We start from the raw sequence: 19,033 nt of genomic DNA, 5'->3' as shown, positions 1-19,033 counted from the left end.
CTACTAAAATGATGAAATATCTTTTTTATTTTGATCAAGGGGAAAAATGATCCTAAAGTATGCTTTCTAAATTAGTCAGAGACAAAATACATGAGTTCCTAAATAAGAATCTGTTTTAAACAAATATGTAGATGTTTCTTATAGGTTTTAATTACATAGAAAGAAAACTTGATAATTCATATTGTATAAAATTCAAAAATGATTTGGGACAAATTGTACATCTTACTGACTACAATTTTATGTAAATCAGTTCTGGAGAAATCTTGTTGTCGTTTTTTTTTTTTTAAATGTAGTTCAAAGGAATCTTCTTAAATACCTATAGAGACCTGAGGAAATAATAATAAATCCTTTATGCTCTAAGATAATTCCGAGATTTAAAAAATATCAGTAACATTATTTATATATATATTATTAACAAACTGTAAATATCTCCCTATACTAATCCTAGCTCCATGTTTCCCAACTTGAAATGAGTCAGCCACTACTCCTCTGCTACAGGATTCTCACATGCCCGGAGTTGGAATTTTTCTAAACCATCCTACATCCCAGTACTAGTCATATACACACATACATACTTCCTCATTGAAAAACAACAGGCTAGCTGACAGTGTTGGGATTTTTATATACTGTGTAAAATCTTAACATTAAAAAGGAAAGTCAGTGATAGATACAAATTGTTAATGTTCATAGTTTATCTCCATGGAGAATGATTAACACTTTACATTCATAATTCTTGGACTCAAAAAGTTCTAGATGAGGGAATTCTCTGGTTTGTGGTGGGCATGGGAAGCACTAGCGTGGCCTGTTGCTTCCTGTGGTCCTGTCTTTCTGGTGTGCTGGAGGGTTGGCTGTAAAATAAACATGAATAACTCTAATATAGCATATACAATATTTTTGTATTGCTTATTAATGAATAAGCATTTCAGATACCTGTACTATGGTCAGTAGAACTGCATTCAAGTGATATCTCATTAATTATTGTGTTTATGAAAGATTACTAGTTCAACTGAGTGCTTGATTATTTTGAAATTTGTGGAGACTTAAAACCATTAGATATTTGGATTTATCAAATTAATCTGAATAAATATGTTGATTATATTACATAACCTCTAGAAGGGAAAACCAAAAGGTTGTGTGCCCAATTATATTAAGGTCAAATAATCAGCCTGTGAATTGACTAAATTTTTAACTACTTGGGTTTTTTTTTATAAGGTTATAATTTAGGATTTGTTTCTCTAATTAATTTTATTATGGATTAATTATGTCTCATTTGCTTTGCAGTCTTCTGGGGCCTTGGCCACGTAGAACATTTTTGTTACTCTTAAGAAAAAAATTTTGAGAGAAATGGCTGTTAGAAGGTCTCTCTGTAATTCTATGTTTTCATTCTATGGGATATGAATAAACTATAATTAAGCATAATCTATTGACTTATAATTACATATGATTTTTTAAAATGTAGGTATAATAGGCTCGGTTATCTGCTTTCCTGGCCTCCTTCAGTTTTTCTTGGGTTAAGTATCTAACAAAAAAAGTCAGCCACTGAAAAGTGATAGTGTCTGTGAAGATGCTTGAAGAATTATAAAGAATTTAAATTTAAAAGAATGTACTCAGCTGTTAAATAGAAACATCTCAGTGGCATAGTGTAGAACATTAGTGTTTCCCAGCACATCAGTGTATTTCAGTAGGACATACATAATATAGTTGTTCTGAACAGTGGCCTCTAGTCTAACAGTAGCATAAGATTTTATCTTTTATACCGTGTTTAGAAAAGAAAATATGCAGTATTTTAATAAATTAAAATTTAAATAACCATGAAATGTCATACGAATGAGATAGTATTACAAAATCATGTTTCTTGCATTCTTGTATCTAATATGCTATTAAACCTCATTTGTAGTTTGAATGTTTATGTTCTTTATAAGTAGTATTAAGTATAGTAGAAGAAAAAGGTTTTACTGATGATATTGTTAATGTTCAAATACAAATGATGAGGGAGATTTCCGCAGTGCTTTCTTTAGTAGCTAAATGTCTTATTTCAGATTGTTCCTTTAGAGTTTGGGGCAGAGATTTTTATAGTCCACATATGGCTTACTTTTCTCTTATGTTTTCTTAGAATATGTGTAAATTCTCTAGACTAGATATTCAAATCTGATACTGAAAATAACTTGAGAATAAATTTTCTTAAAGGGAAACAGGGTGCATTATATATAACTAGTAAGATTACACTTACTAGTCATAACCTTTAGTCATTTTTTAGGATTTGTTCTAGAGCAATAAAATGTATTTACTGTTTTCCAAATGATATAGTACTTCTTTAATACTGTTTTTGTATCATAAGCTCAATTAACAGAAATGTATCACTAAAGATTTGAGTTTATACGTGTTGTAAATACAAAATATTAAATTACCTAAATTACCTTCCACTTTGTTTTCAAAATACTTGTAGCTAAAGGATAAAGAAAATTGATAGAAACTGGATTTTGGCCAGGCTTGGTGGCTCATACCTATAATCCCAGCACTTTGGGAGGCTGAGGTGGGAGAATCGCTTGAGCCCAGGAGTTCAAGACCAGCCTGGGCAACATAGGGAGACCCTGTCTCTACAAAAATTTTTTTAAAAATTAGCCAGGCCCAAAACCTAAAATGCAATAATAAAAAACAAAAAAATTAGCCAGGCATGGTGGCACATACCTGTGGTCACAGCTGCTCTAGGAGGCTGAGGTAGGAGGATTGCTTGGGCTCGGAGTTAAAGGTTGTCGTGACCCATGATTGTGCCACTGCCCTACATCCAGGGCAACAGAGAAAGATCTTGTCTCAAAGAAAAAGAAAAGAAACTTGGACTTTTTAACTTACAGTTTTATGTTTACCAGTATATACAACTTGTCAGATGCAAGCTGGTTTTTAGTAGGTTGACCATATACGATCCATATCAAATCTTGGTGTTTTTTACTTTGAAGCAAGGTTTCTTATGAGAGGGTTGTTACTTGTTCAAAGCTGTAATTATTTAGGCAGTAGAAAAGGCGTGTTAATACATATTTAAGATGAGTAGTTGTTATTTTTATTATTTATAAGAAAACCATACTGTTCATAATTTGAGGAATCCTTGGTAAGTGGGTCATCTAAAAACCAGTTCTGTGATTCTGGTGGAGGGGAGGTGAAAAACCTTTTTTAATGTACATTTGAGGATCTTTTAGTAGAAAAATCCTAATAGCTTCAGGTAGCTTTATGAACATTCTGGATTACAGTATTTGGCAGTATGGACAATATCACTAATATTCAGCTTTTTCTGCCCTTTTTGTTAACAGAGGATTAAGTAAAAATGATAATGAAGTATAGTAGATGTTTCTAATGACTGTTCATCAGAATAACACCTTAAAGTATGTTTACTTAGGAAAAGAAAATTAGCCAAAAAGAAAAATTGTATTTACTTAAATATATTTCTTATATTGAATTTATAACTTCTCTGCTATTGATGTATGTTTATTAGCTTTTGCTGCATTATACTTAATGCTATAATATTTTAGCACAGAAAGAATGACAAAAAATATTTTAACTTCCATGGCTAAAGTATATTAATAATGATTATGTTTGTTTTTAAGGTTTTAAAATTTGTATTAAAATAACTAATGGTATTTATCAGTTGCTTTGCTGCTATACTCTATCAGATTCATTGCCAGTTCATTACTAAAATGAATCATAGGCTATCTTTAAATGTCAGCATGTAGTCATTGAATATTCTGAAAGTTTATGGAATTAATTGCATTTTAGTGGATAGAATAAGCCATTAATTATAAATGCATTGGTAGGCATTTAATTGTAGTTAAAATTAGTAACATCCTGAAAATTCTAGTCTGGATGGTGATAATTAAAACTTTACTAAAGAAAATAAGTTATTTGTGTTTTTCTTATTTTTAGTGTTACACCACTTTTGAGATATTGTTTACTCTGGTGGTAACTGAGAAATGAAATGAAATACTTATACCTGTTAATGTGATTAACCGTTAGATTCATTTACAAGACCTGAACATTTTTTTTTTTTTTACTTTTAAAATGGTTTTTGCCTTGAGTTTATTCATCTTTGCCAAGCTTTGTTTTTTGTCTTTAAAAGAAAAACACTTTGAAAATAAAGTGGCAATTTTTAAATTTTAATTACTATATTCATAGGTTTTTTTAAATTAAAGATCAGAGTATCACTATAAATGGCATAGTTCAGCTTTATAATATGCCTGCTACCATCTCAAAATATTTCAGTGTTTTCTCTTATTTTTAATATTTTTTAAAAGAAAACTCACTTGATTTTATTTAAACTCTGATTTTTACTTTAAGGGTATATAGCTCTAAAAAGCTAGTATGGTACTTTAATTATTCTGCTTTTTTTTAATTATTATTATTGAGATGGAATTTCATTCTTGTTGCCCAGGCTGAAGTGCAGTGGCGTGATCTTGGCTCATTGCAACCTCTACTTCCTGGCTCGAAGTGGTTCTCCTGCCTCAGCCTCCCGAGTAGCTGGGAACAGGCATATGCCACCACGCTCGGCTAATTTTTGTATTTTTAGTAAAGACAGGTTTGAGCACGTTGGCCAGGCTGGTCTCAAACTCCTAATCTCAGGTTATCCACCCACCTCAGCCACCCAAAATGTTGGGATTACAGGCGTAAGCCTCAGTGCCTGGCCTATTCTACTTCTATTACAGTTAACTATTTTCATTTAAGCTAAATATTTTCTGTTTTTGAATAACCACCTTTTACCTCATTCAGCAGAGAAAATCACTTTTAAATCTATCCATATCCGTATTCTCTTTCATTTTTATTGATGGAGAAAAACTAGTTAGGAGAAAAAGACTTGACAGTAATCCTTCAGAAGAGCCAAGAGGTGTGTGTTAAAAGCCTCAAGAGTGAGTTACTAATTTATGTAGCCACAAATTAAATTGATAGAGTATTTTTCCTTTCCCCAATATCCCACTGTCATAATATCACAATTTCATAAGATCAACAAACGTGCTGGTAAGTATTTTAATAACCGCTCTGGGGCTAGGGAAAGCCTTGCTTTTTAGGTTCACCGATATCATGTTATAACCTTCCATTAGACCATATACTGACAAAATGGCTTACGGCAGTGTTTTCTAATTTTAGTTCAAGAAAGTATAAGACAGTATGCTCAACTTCTGTCAGCATGTGTTTAAACAGCTCAAAGAGCAGGCCTGCTATAAAATTTCAGCCAGTACTGTTGGAAACAGCATGCACTTGGCCTTTCCCATTTTTAAAGAGTTTTTGAAATAATCGCACCCAGAGATACAAAGCCGTTGTATCAGCTATTCACATACACACAACATTACTTTTCACACAGGAACTTCTCTTTAATATCTTTCAGTCAAGCTTTGGGGCTGAAGCCTTTTGCAACAGGTCAGAAGCTTTTAAATTTTCTTAAGATGGCCTGGTTTTCTACACATGGAAAGTCCCCTACTTAGATACCTTAAAACTTTCTGAGATGATATATCAGTCAGTTTTAAGTTCTTACTGGTATAAAATGTATCAATTCTGCTTTGCTTCTCAATTCCATTTTAACTGAAGCCCCTCCCCATGGACTCCTAACTCTCCTTGCAATCTGTATAGTCTTATGAAAACTAGAAGGAGGAGGTTTTTAGAAACTGAAAGACATTTCTGCCTTATTCTCAACTCATGGTCAAAGTTCATATTTATAATTTAAACTAGTTACTTTCTCCATGGTTGTCCCTGAATAAAATTGTAAACTGGGCAGAATGTTTCCTGAGTACCATTTTCTCCTACTTTTCCTTTTTCTGGCCAAAATTTACTGTCATGAAAGGAGGTAATATAACTTAGCCCTCCTGATTATCAAGTTACTTTGAGTAAATTACTCTGCTATGGAGATGCCTCTGGTAGAACAAAAATAATGCTGAATTTGGACTCAAGAGATGGGATACTGGTCTGGCTCTCTAACTTCACAAGGCGTACTAGTTTCATGAAATCAGCCACATCACATGTACAGAGCTGATACTCAGCTGGTAAGCTTTAGTTCATTGGTACCACTTTTTAAAATATTGAGTATCCTAGCAGTTGGTAAATGGCTGCTGCTCCAAGATCCCTAAATGCCTTCACTGAGACCCTTCTCCCAAACCCAATAGCTGAAAGTTTAAGGCCTGGTGGTGGCTTTGTGGTTACCAGAATACCTTTCCATGCCCACCACCCAGGAAGGCTGTCGGTGGGCACCAGTGGAGTACTACGATAGTGTTTCCCAGCCTGCTAGCCTATTCCTCCCATACACTTGCCAAATTTTTTTGAATTCTCCACATTGAACAGAAATTGACTCTTTTTAAGAGATGCAACATATACATTGATAACAGTATCCTACATTAATTATCAATAGGAAAATATCCTCAACTTGAGAAAACAATTTGTGACCTTAGAGATTGAAGCCATGTGCCCAGAGTTCTGTTGAGCTAAAAACAAAGCTATGAAGTTAATTTCTAGGGGAGTCTTCTTTTCCAAGTATTTATATTCTCAGTTATTTACCATTGAACCCAGAATTTTAAGGAAGTTTTGCTTTTCACTTAGTTTTGAGTACAGGGAAATTATATTTTAATTCATTGTTTTAATAGTTCTACTTTGCCAACAGTCTCATAACTGCACCTGAATCAACAGGGGCATTTCTTTTTTGAGACAGAGTCTCACACTCACCCAGGCTGTAGTGCAGTGGCATGATCTCGGCTCACTGCAATCTCTGCCTCCTGGGTTCAAGCAATTCTGCCTCAGCCTCCCGAGTAGCTGGGACTACAGGCATGCGCCACCACACCCAGCTAATTTTTTTTGTATTTTTGGTAGAGATGGGGGTCTAACATGTTGACCAGAATGTTCTCAATCTCCTGACCTCGTGATCTGCCCACCTCAGCCTCCCAAAGTGTTGGGATTACAGGTGTGAGCCACAGCAGTGGCATTTCTAAGGGGTTCATTATCATCATGTCTTCCTTCTAAAGTATAGCCATAGTAAGAACAAAGGAAAAATATAAGTTCACGTTTAAATTATTAAACTGATGCTGTTTTTATGATTTGTGACTTATGATCTAAGCATTGTTTTACTGTACAACATATTCAAAATAAGTTCCTGAACCACTTTTCCAAATTACCTTCATTGTCCTTTCATTTTAAAAACTCAATCCTAGTAATTCTGAAACTTGCCAAACTGACTAGTCAGTATGCTTCATAAGATGTTTTATGCTAAATTTTAACCCAAAGCATTTTTAATTTCTGAAAATAAATGCTTGGTTTAAGAGGGTGCAACTGAATATACGTGCTGGTTTTTCTACTGCTGCAAAATAAAAGGACGATTTACTTTAGTGTCCAGCACAAAGCTGATAAGATAGTTTTTTTTTTTTTACTTTCAATTAATGAGTAGTAAGAGACCAAACTTCATTCTTATGAAGGACAAAACTATCTCCAATCTGCAGTATATATCTCTATTAAGTACTCTATTTATTTCACGTGTATGATTCATTTTGTGAAATACAGAAACATAGAATGTGTGTTAGGACCGGTGCTCAAAGTAAGAGATCAACAGTGAAGATTGGAGAGAAGCCTTTGGTTAACTATTGTGTCAGTCCTTGTTTACATTAAAGCTAGTGGTTATGCTTTTGTATAATGAGGTATCCCTATGTGAATATTCAAACTAAAGTTTGTTTTCCTCCTTTCTCAAGAAATGTTGTTGTAATTATGCCTTAACAGAAATTTGCTAAGAGCTGCACGTTGTTTAAAAGTGATTTTTTGGGTTTTTGTTTTTCCTGGCTTATTTTCCTAGACTGATCCCGTTGAGAACACATATGTATGGAACCCGAGCGTCAAGTTTCACATCCAGTCACGGTCCACATCTCCTTCCACATCTAGTGAAGCTGAGCCAGTTAAGGTGCCTCATTGGAGCAGCCTTGCTCCCCAACTTTTCACTTGTGTCAGGAAAGAGGGAATTGAGTGAAACAAGTCTGTCTCTCTCCTTTTAGTGAAATATATTATGTAACAAGTTACAGTCTATTGGAGATCATTGCATTTAACTGATAATGTAGATAGAAGTAAAAAATTAAAGAGCACATTGTCCCCAACCTGAAATAGACAAAACTAACTAGAAAGATAGTCTTTATTTTAATTAGAGAACTGTATAGAACAGAGGATAAATTATGTAAATTTTTGAATTATTAGAAATTCTAGTACAGTACAGGTGCCATGCACATATTTTAATTCTTCTAATAAATGTAATAAGTCATGATACATCTAACCTGTTACATCGTAAGTAGAGCTGAAAAGTAAAATAGCCACTTCTGGCAACTGAATAGTTCATTCTAACTGCTAAATGGGTAACAGACAGTCAACTAAATCCTGACATTTAGTATTGCAAAAAAAACTGTGTTGTGTTTATACTTCATGTCAGTCAATGATTTTAAATAGCCAATAAGCCAATTTTCTCAACAGAGGTGGCTTTCTTCCACAAGTCAAAAGAATGCTGTACCTCTCAGTCCATGCCATCCTGCCTTAAGATGCAGCTCTGATTCTTCACTCAGCATTACAATTCAGACAAAGCTCCTTTGCTTTCCATTTTTTAAATCTTCACAGCTGTGTCTAGCATTCCAGTAGAAGCAGATAGTTCAATCTGAAGAGCTGTCTAAAGTGAAGTGTGAGTTGTAGTCACGTTTTTTCCAACTCTGGTAGGTTCCTCCAAACTGGTTAAGTTAATGAGACCCTCTTGTGTTTTTAGTTACAATTGTTTTAATATTTTGAAATTATACATTTTGTTTTAATCATAAAATATTTCAAGCATTCAGAGAATAATATAAACACCCATGTAAGTATCACCCACAGATTAAGCAGATATGAAAATTTTGCTTAATTGTTTTTCAGATTTTTATTCAAAGAAAATATATTTCAGAAACAGTTGAAACATTCTCCCGTATACCATTCTCTGTTCTTCTTTCCCAGACATATCTAAATATCTTGAAGCTGATGTGCATCTTCTGTTTCTTGGTTTTATATGTTTATTTCATTTGTATCCATAAATGATATATAGTAGTGCTTATTATGTGTTTAATTTACATAAATATTGCCTGTATCCTTTTGTAACTTTTTTCTTTCAAAAGTCTGCTTTTCAGGTTTATTCATACAGATACGTGTTCATTTAGTTCATTCGTTATAACTGTGGCATATACCACAACTATTTATCCATTCTCCTGTAGTTGGATATTTAGGTTGTTCCCAATTTTTCGTTATCAGTGCTGAAGTGAATATCCTCATACCTGTTTTTGCATATGTGCAGAGTTTGTTTGGCATATATACTTAGTGGTGTTACTGAGTTGTATTATGTTATATGCATTTTCAACTTTAACTGGATCTTGCCAAATTGTTTTTCACAGTGATTGGGCCAATTTTCACTCCCCCAGCAGTGTGTGTGAGTTCCCCATTTCCTCACATCCCCACCTCACTGTCACACATCAACTTTTGCCAGTTTGATGGATATGAAGTGTCATTTTTGTTTCACCTTGCATCTATTTTCTAGTGTTATTCAGCATCTTTTTTTATGTTTATTGACCGTTGAGGATTTGCCTGTTCATGTCCTTTGTTCTATTGAATCATTTTTTCCTATAGCTTTTTGTGTTAATTGTATATTCTGGATACGAATTCTTTGCTAGCTATATGCACTGCAAATGTTTTCCCCCAGTCTGTGGCTTACTTTTTAATTTTATTTGTGGTGTCTTTTTGTCTTGCAAAAGTTTTGATTTTAAAATAGTCAGATTTATCAGTCTTTTTCCTTTATGACTTCTGCTTTTTATGTCTTTTTAAAGCAGTTCTTCTCTATGCAGAGATTATAAAGACTTTCTTCTATATTTTCTTGGGTTTTTAAATTTTGCTTTTACTTGTTTAGGTCCTTAGTCAAACTGAAATATATCGTTATGTATAATGAGAAATGGACTTCTAATGTCTTTTTCCCAAATGAACAAATGACCCTGCTGTATTTTCCCCCATTGATTTGTAATGCTATTCTGTTTTATATGCATGGATCTGTTTGGATATTCTCAATTCTTTTCCATTGTTCTTTTGGTTATTCCTTCACTGACAGTAATTGTCTTAAATACAAATACTTTCACTCTAAAATAATTTCTGATACCTGGTAAGATGAGTCATCCCACACTCCTTTGTCTTTTTCTTCTTGAACTTTTAGTTTTTCATATTACTTTCAAAGTCAGCTTGTCAGTTTCACATGGGGCTTTTGCTTAGAATTGCATTAATTTATAGATCTATTTGAAAAGAATTGACATCTTCATGATACTGGGTATTCCATCTATGAACATGGTATGCATATTAGGTATTCTCTTACATCCTTCCATAAATTTCATTATTTTCAGTGTATTTCAAAATGCTTGTTAGATTTGTTCCTAGGTACCTTAAAATTTTTGTTGCTATGGTGAATGGGATCCTTTTTAAATACATTTCCACTGTGCATTGCCTTGTCTTTATAAACTCTGTTGATCTTCTATCCAACACCCTTGCTTAATTTCTTTTAATTCTAATAACCTTTGGACTTTCTATGTAAATTCGATTGACAACTTTGTTTCCTGTTGTTTTTTTATTAACTTTTATATAGATTTTCAGTGTTCTTTTCTTTCATCGTTCATATTTATCTTTTCAAATGTTAAATTTTAAGTTTGGTTTAAAACTTTTTCAAGCTACTTAAAAGTAAATAAAATCTAAATTAGAGCTAAACTCACAAACAAATTTCTGAGAAAGTCAACTGAATTTTGTTTTAAGGCTATAGTGCACATAAAATATTCTGGTTTTCGGAGGTTGTATGGTAACAACAAAGAGACACATTGTTGTATAGTAACAATGAAGACAAGGTTGTGTAGTAACAGCAAAGATAGGACCATCCATTTTTCTTGTAATGTTTAAAATGTTCTATACTTTATGCAAAGACTACCTTTTTTCTTTAATTTTTTTGCTTGGCATCCTAAAAGGAAGTTACTTTCCATCCCTTTTTTTTTTTTTTTAAACTACTTCGCTGATTAAGCAGTGGCTCTTTTTTCCCCATAATAACATCCAATGAAATGATTGGTTCCCTTCATTCAAAACAATATCTTAAAATAATACCCCATAAAAGAAGACCATATTTTACATAGCTAACTAAGAAAGATATGGTATGTGACTATAAATTTGTATTACAGTCAGAATTCCAATAATATTAAATAATTCCAATAAAATTAAATAATTCTCTTCTTTGGAAATTAATTTCTGCACAAAAACCCCAATGTCAGCCTCTGTCTATGTATTCACATCCAGAGTTGTGTTCTATATATGTAATATATGTTCATGTATGGAAGTTGAGCAGTTAAAAGAATCTTCTAAATATTTTATTATAAATCTTGCTAAAGACATTTTCAGATACTTTTTAGAAGTAATATGGCAAATTCAGATGAATGTAAAAATTAACATCTTCATATTTCTGTAGGCCACATGTCATGGCTTTTTTTATTTGGATCATTTGATCCAAATGATTTATTTTTATATTTCCAGACTGAAGTAACTTACTAATTGAACAAATATTTCATTTGTAGATAGTGCAGGCAGAGATTTAAATTATCAACATTATGAGAATTTTAGCTTTATTGAGGTTTTCTTTATTATTAATTAGTACAACTTTTTGCCTTATTGATGTTTTGTTTGGTTTTATTTATTTTGGTTTCTTTCTAGTTATATTTGAAATTAATGGAGTGTTTCATGACATTTATTTCCTTTTTTTGCTCCTGGGTTCAGACTGTAGACTCTACTCCACTTCCAGTTCACACACCAACCTTAAAGAAAAAAGGATGTCCTGGCTCAACTGGCTTTCCACCTAAGGTACTCAGTCTAGTTATAAGCACAGTGTATTCCTTCCCCCCCCCCCCAAAAAAAGAATTTTGTCTGCTTTATGCTTTTGCTGTGATTTTTAAAAATATTATTCCTTCAAAGTTACAAGCAGAAAAACTTAGAAAATAAATTCTATATGAATGCAAATAATCACCAGTTGGAAAGGTAGGGAGAGCATACAGCACTTGTTCTTTTTCATCTTCTTAAATTCAGTGTTTGAAGTCTGTTATAATAAGAAGCAGCATTTTCTCTAAGCGGTATGTGCCTCAGTAAGGCATTAAGTTGAGGCCACTTGTGAAAGAATATGAGATTGAGTCAATAAACTACTGAAAAAGAAAACCATTTAGTGAAAAATTCAGGTTGACTTTTTTTTTTCCATTTATTTGACATAAATATGACTGAAGTATTACATATGGTAGAATGAGAAGATTTAGTTGCTTGTCTCAAGCTCCTACAAAGAAATTCCAGAAATTGGAAAACCGAATGATCTGCCTCTCCAGAACATAAACCTTGGATAAACCACAGAATGAGAGAGAGAGGTCAATGGACCTGAATAAATATACTTAAAAATATAACTGATATAGAGGAAAGACAAAGTGAAATAATCTGTGCCCAGATAAAGCAAAATTTTAAGGCCAGATAGAACATGAATTTAAAATAAACATAAAAAAAAATCCTTAAAGAGATCAGAAAAGAAGAATGTTGGTAACATGAGGCAAGATAAGGTAGTTAGGAAGAAAAATAAATTGGAAGTAGTTGACATGAAAACATAAACTGCTGAAATATAGATGACTTTTATAGTAGAATGAGAAAAATATATATTACAGAAGAACAAGTTAGTAGGATGGAAGATAGATGAAAAGCAGCAAAGTTAAGATATATGACAACCTAGCCGAAAGAAGACATTCTAGTAAACTAATGGTTTATAAATAAAAGGAAAAACATTGAGCATTTAGGCAAAAAGTATGTCACTTAAAGGGGAAAGAAAATGAGATTGTCATCAGATTTTTCCATAGTAACAGTATACCAAAAATAACAACAACAATAATGGAATAACACATTTAAGATATCCAAGGAAATACAAGTCACAAGATTTTTCAGGATTTAATATTTTAAGGATAATAAAGCATCCTCCAAAAATAAAGGCCACAGAAAACTATTAAAAACATTCAAGAGCTCAAGAAATATTGTTCCCATACTCCTTCCTGAGCAATGTACTAGAAAACAAGCTTCAGACAACCAAAATGGTAAGACACCAAGTACCTTGAGAGGCAAGAATGAAGTGGGAGTCTAGAGTAAATTAGAAAATTGATTCAGAGTCCACATAAAGTGTTATATCAGCTCTGAAAACCACACAACTACCCCAACTCAGCAACATGTTAATTTTGTAAAGTAATTAAACCAGAGACCACAAATTTAGGGGCACCAAGCTCACTAGTTGGTGAAAGAAAGAAATGTGAAACAGTAAATAGATTTGACAAAAGTCCATGTACTGAATGGTGAGACCCCCAAAGCCTTTCCTCTGCTTAGCTCCCAGAGTACTGACACTTGGTACTACAGCCTCCTCCTCCCCGCTCTGCTTAGAGGATATAAGTGGATTCTCGAGTCCACTAAATGGCCCAGAAAAGACCTATTGATAATGTCCTTTGGGGCTCCCTAATGAGATGGCTTTTTTCTTAACAAGCACATCATATGTTTGCTTTCATACATGCACACATTAAAAAACACAAAATCTCTTTAGCTTTTCTACTGACTAAAAAATATTAACATTCCCAAGAGTCAGCAGACATTTCAAAATTACCTAACAAAAGAAAAAGTCTGGCATAAATGATGACTCACACCTGTAATCCCAGCATTTTGGGAGGCCAAGGTTAGGGGATCGCTTGAGCCCAGGAGTCCAAGACCCATCTGGGCAACATGGCAAAAACCTGTCTGTATGAAAAATACAAAAATTAGCCAGGCATGGTAATATGCACCTGGAGTGCCAGCTACTTGAGGGCTGAGGAGGGAGGATTGCTTGAGCCTGGGTGGTCAAGGCTGCAGTGAGCCTGAGATTGCACCACTAAACTCCAGCCTCAGTGACACAGTGAGACCCTGTCTCAAAAGAAAGAAAAAATCAAACAAATATTTCCTGTTTTCGTTGAAGGAAAAGGGGCAGTTCAAAAAGCAGAAAGAAACAGGAATATGAGAACAAGAAGTCTCAAAGAAAATATGGTAAATATTTTTTTAATTCAGTAATGTGTCACAAGATAAATTTGAGAATTCTCTTGGAAAATATTACAAAAAATCAGATAAAAATTAGAAAAGAAAATATGAGAAATCAGTATCCAACAAATAGAAGATTCTGAAAAGGAAAACAGAAAAAAGAAAATAAGGAAATTATCAAGTAAATAAAAGACTTTTTCCTGTAACTGAAAGACATGTTTCAGCACTAGTGGATAGATGACAAAGATAGAGAAAACTTTTTAAACCTTTAAGGAGATAAAGATCACATCCAAATGTTCAGGAATTGAAATGACATACTTATCCAAAACAAAATGAAAAGAATAGTTATAAGGTAAATTTCAAGCTAGAATTTTTGATTCCTTGTCAAATGTCCCATTGAGTTGCAGGGGGAAAAAACTGCATTTTCAGAAATTCTAGATCTCAAAAAAATGTATCACCCATTGGCTACTTTCTAAGGAAACTGAATTAGTTCTAACAGAACAAGGAAGGGGACCAAGAAAGAGGAGAAAGACATGAGGTCCATAGAAGAAGGAATTATATACAGACTGGTTAAGAAAAAGACTGGACTAGGAAACCAGAGGGCTTTAGTGGGGATGTCTTCAGGTCAGTGGAAAGGGGTGGGGGGCTGAAAGGTTTCCGATGTGTTTGACCATGTGGTAAATAGATTCCAGGGGATTTTGCAGTTTGTTAGAAGAGTTTGTAAGATTTAGTGATAGAGATACAGAAAGGTAAAAGTCAGGGGTTGGAGAGCACTATTAATTTTAGAAAAATTGAAAGATTATACAAGTAAGAAATTATAACCATAGTGTAGTTCTTATTAGTGAATAATAATTCCCTAGTCATAACAACTTTTAATCTAAAACTGTACTATAACAATATTGGGAAAAATGAAAGAAGGGAGTAGGTAGCGTAAAGAGGCCAAATCCTTCTCTACCATAGCAGGAAGTGAACAGATAATGTGTCAAATCAAAAAATGTAGTATAGGCTTCCCCTCTCCCTTGTCAATATAGATATCTATTACAGAAGAAGCGAAATAGCTTTAAAAAAAAAAAAAAAAGAAGAAGAAGAGTTAAATGAAATTCCTTCTACGAAGGAAGAGTTGGGGCAAAGGGATACTTCCGATTTTGTCATAGGCATTGTAATGGCATTTTACTTTTTGAACCATATGTATGTATGTATTTGATTTTAAAAATTTAAAACACATAAGAGAAAATGTAGAAATTTTTTTTGTGTGACTAGGAATAAATATAAGATCTCAAGTCACAAGCATAAGGTGAAAATATTCATGGACCTTACATCAAAATTAAAAATGTTTTTACAGTGAAAGCATTGCTAACAGATGATGACAGACTAGTGGAAGATATCTGCAATGTTCACCACTAATAAGAGGTTTATTTCTAAAATATATAAGAAACTTCTGCAACTCCATATGAAAAGACTGAAAATACTGTTGAAAGATTGGCAAATGATAGGAATAAGTAATTCTCAGAAGACGAAATCCTGTTAGTCAACAAGCATATGAAGAAATGTCCAACTTCATAATCGTTGGAGAAATGTTTAAAATTTAATTTTAAAATTACTATCACTTTCTACTCAAAATCAAGGTAACAGTAAGTAAGATGGCATCAAGGATGTAGAGAAACAGCCAGCCTCACATGTGAATACTGGAAGTATAAATGGGTGCAGCCGTTCTGGAGAGAACCTATGCAATGTAGAATCATACATATGCTGTATGAGTCAGCAATCTCATTTCATCAGAAAAATCTGTTTCCTTCAGAAAAAAACCTTCATACAGATTCACTAGGCAGCATGATGAAGATGCTTATTACTGCATTTTTTATGGCTGTAGGGAGTTGGAAATATGGAAAAGAGTCCTAAAATATAGCTGATAAATAACAGAAACACGTTTACATAAATTAAAAACACATACTCAGGCTATCTAATTTATAAAGATATATACATGTCCAAGGTATTGGAGGTAGAAATAGGGGGAAGATTCATACAATGTAGCTGATATATGACAGAATCACACTGATATAAATTAGAAACACTCAGATTATCTAAAGATATATACATGTCCAAGGTATTGGATCATCAAGGATGTATGGGCAAAAGAAGGTAAAATAAAACTAGAGTGAGGCCTCTACTACACTGATAATATTATTTTATCAACTAAATATGAACTCAATTTGTTGCACCTAATATTTCTCCCCCAGTTTATTTCATGTTTTTTAAAAGATAGAGAAGTTAATCTATAATTATCTCAAAATAAAAATTTTAAAAGAAAAGAAAAAATATTACTTTAAAAAAGAACATTTCTTTTTTTTTTTTTTTTTTTCCTGAGACAGAGTCTAGCTCCATCACCAGGCCAGAGTGCAGTGGCACAATCTCGGCTCACTTCAACCTCTGCCTCCTGGGTTCAAGTGAATCTCCTGCCTCAGCCTCCCGAGTAGCTGGGACTACAAGCATGCGCCACCATGCCCAGCTAATTTTTGTATTTTTAGTAGAGACGAGGTTTCACCATGTTGGCCGCCAGGATGCTCTCGATCTCTTGATCTCATGATCTGCCCACCTGGGCCTCCCAAAGTGCTAGGATTACAGGCGTGAGCCACCACGCCCAGCCAGAAAATTTAATGTCTTTAAAACATTTTAAAATCTATTCTAAGAAAGAAAGGGTTGTGTGAGATACTCTTTTACTTGTCATTTATTAGTGGCAAAAGTTTAATTATCTACAATAAATTTCTAAGCTTTCACCAAGAGTTGTACTTGGTTCTACTTGGCTCTCACATCGTCTATTAAAAACATTTTACCTTCTCCAATGTGTAGCCTAAAATCTACAACACAGACAAAATGAAGAGTAGAACAGAACTCTTTCTAATCACCACTTTGAAATTTGAGGTTATAGTTAATTCTGTCTACTCCAAATGATCACATAATCTAAAATTCTAATTTTGGTCCATACTTTAATGCCTTTCTTACTAGATTTTTTCTTTTCATTTTTTTTCTCCTCTTCCAGCTATTTCACAAAGGGAAGGATTAGATATCAAATATTGACCAGGAGGCAGGAAACAGGGATATTAGAAGAAGCCAAGTAATCTAGACCCTAAGATTGATTATTCTTGTATCTTTCTGTTATCATTCCTCTTTTTCATGCCGAAACAAAACCAAATCCTATTGCCTATTGTGTATTACCAAAAGACTGATGCCGTCAGAGTTATGATCTTTTTTTTATTTTTTTTATTATTATTTTTTTTTTTTTGAGACAGAGTCTTGCTTTGTTGCCAAGTGCCAGGCTGAAGTGCAGTGGCACGATCTTGGCCCACTGCAACCTCCGCCACCCGGGTTCAAGCAGTTCTTCTGCCTCAGCCTCCCGAGTAGCTGGGACTGCAGGTGTGCGCCACCATGCCCAGCTGATTTTTGTATTTTTAGTAGAGACGGGGTTTCACCATGTTGTCCAGGATGGTTTCGATCTCTTGACCTCATCCACCCACCTCGGCCTCCCAAAGTGCCAGGATTACAGGCATGAGCCACCGTGCCCGGTCCAGAGTAATGATCTTTAATTATGTTATGTTATACTGTCCTTAGTGGAGATTAGTGAAACATAAACTCCTTAATCTTTAGTAGTAAATTTCACAACCTCTCCCATAATTTAACCATCACCTACCAGTTAGATGATTTATTACCTAAAATTAATTCTCATCCAAAACATTGGGTTATTTTTTTCCCTGTTGTCATACTCAGAATTGTGACATCCTAAGTAGATCTCTTGCTGGGGAGGAAATGTTTTATATATACACACACACACACACACACACACACACACACACAAACACACACACATATATATGTGTGTGTATATATATATACACACACATACATATATACAAATTACACTAGAGTTGTTTCATTGCTACTGTTTCAGATATGTCTTCTTATCCTTTAGAAGAAAAACAAAATGAAGCTACTTAGAGCAGTTGATTAATTTTTCCTTCTTCGTATTAAAAGCCTCTAGAACTAACCAGTAGAATAACTTTATATCTTTTGCATTAATGCATTTTGAACAATTGAAAAAGTTAGCAGTAGAAAATTTACTGATAATAGTTTCTCAAAGAGCCAAAAATTTAAAAGTTGTATACAAGAGAAAGAGCAGAATTTTATGATTTTAATGAGTTCCTTCATATAAGGAAATACCTATCTTTCCAAGGTGGTTGTTTACACAAAATAAGATGAATTATATAAAGCACTGGTACAGTGCCTGCACCCTGACTGAGACTCAGAAGCTATAGGAGCAATTGCAGAGTTAGTAATAAGATAGTCTGTGTTCTGCTTAGAGTCAATTCCCAGTGCTGCTTTGAAACTCACCAAAAGATCATGAGGAACATATAGAACAAAATGGTTTGAGGTTGGACCAGATCTCATGACGACTCTAAACTTGAGAATCTCACCCCATTCTCTGACTAATGCTGGTAGTTAGGGGTTTTTTTGTAAAAAGATAATCTACTTATTTTATTTTTTAAAACTTTTGTTGTGTGCAAATCATATATCCCAGTTGAAGAGAACAAGATTTATTTTTAACTTGAATTTTAGAGCTTCAAATAATGCCCTTTAGTTTTTTGTTCATATGTTGTGTCAACTGAAATAAATGCTACTTTAACTTTTTAAAATCAGTATTCATAATGTAGTAGAATATGGAATGGAGTTCTTAGTAGTTTAAATCAATCACACATATAAAAGAGAAATAGAAAAATTCAAATAACATTCATGGACATAAAAAATTCAAATACAGTAACTCATGGACAAAAAGATGACAACAAAATAACTCATGCACATAAAGACGGCAACAAAAGACTCTGGGGGCTACTAGAAAAGGGGAAGGAGGGAGCAGTGCCAGGGCTGAAAAATTGGGTACTGTGCTTAG

At 33.6% G+C, this 19,033-nt stretch overlaps 1 protein-coding gene across 19 annotated transcripts in view; it reads left to right on the top strand.

Annotated features, from left to right (window-relative positions):
- The window catches only part of CDC42BPA (CDC42 binding protein kinase alpha), a 327,338-nt gene that overhangs the window by 260,990 nt on the left and 47,315 nt on the right, over positions 1-19,033 (top strand). For 10 of the 19 annotated variants that reach the window (XM_032289464.1, XM_032289476.1, XM_032289471.1 and 7 more), the window contains 2 exons: positions 7,805-7,909; positions 11,797-11,880. In XM_032289464.1, the coding sequence (XP_032145355.1) occupies positions 7,805-7,909; positions 11,797-11,880 (189 nt within the window). The remainder of the gene's footprint in view (positions 1-7,804; positions 7,910-11,796; positions 11,881-19,033) is intronic. The other 9 variants (XM_032289477.1, XM_032289475.1, XM_032289472.1 and 6 more) reach the window with 1 other exon arrangement.

This window comes from Sapajus apella, unplaced genomic scaffold (genome assembly GCF_009761245.1).
Source record: "Sapajus apella isolate SASKATOON/1434 unplaced genomic scaffold, GSC_monkey_1.0 scaffold22, whole genome shotgun sequence".
NCBI lineage: Eukaryota > Metazoa > Chordata > Mammalia > Primates > Cebidae > Sapajus > Sapajus apella.
This window is presented reverse-complemented; position numbering and strand designations above follow the sequence as displayed.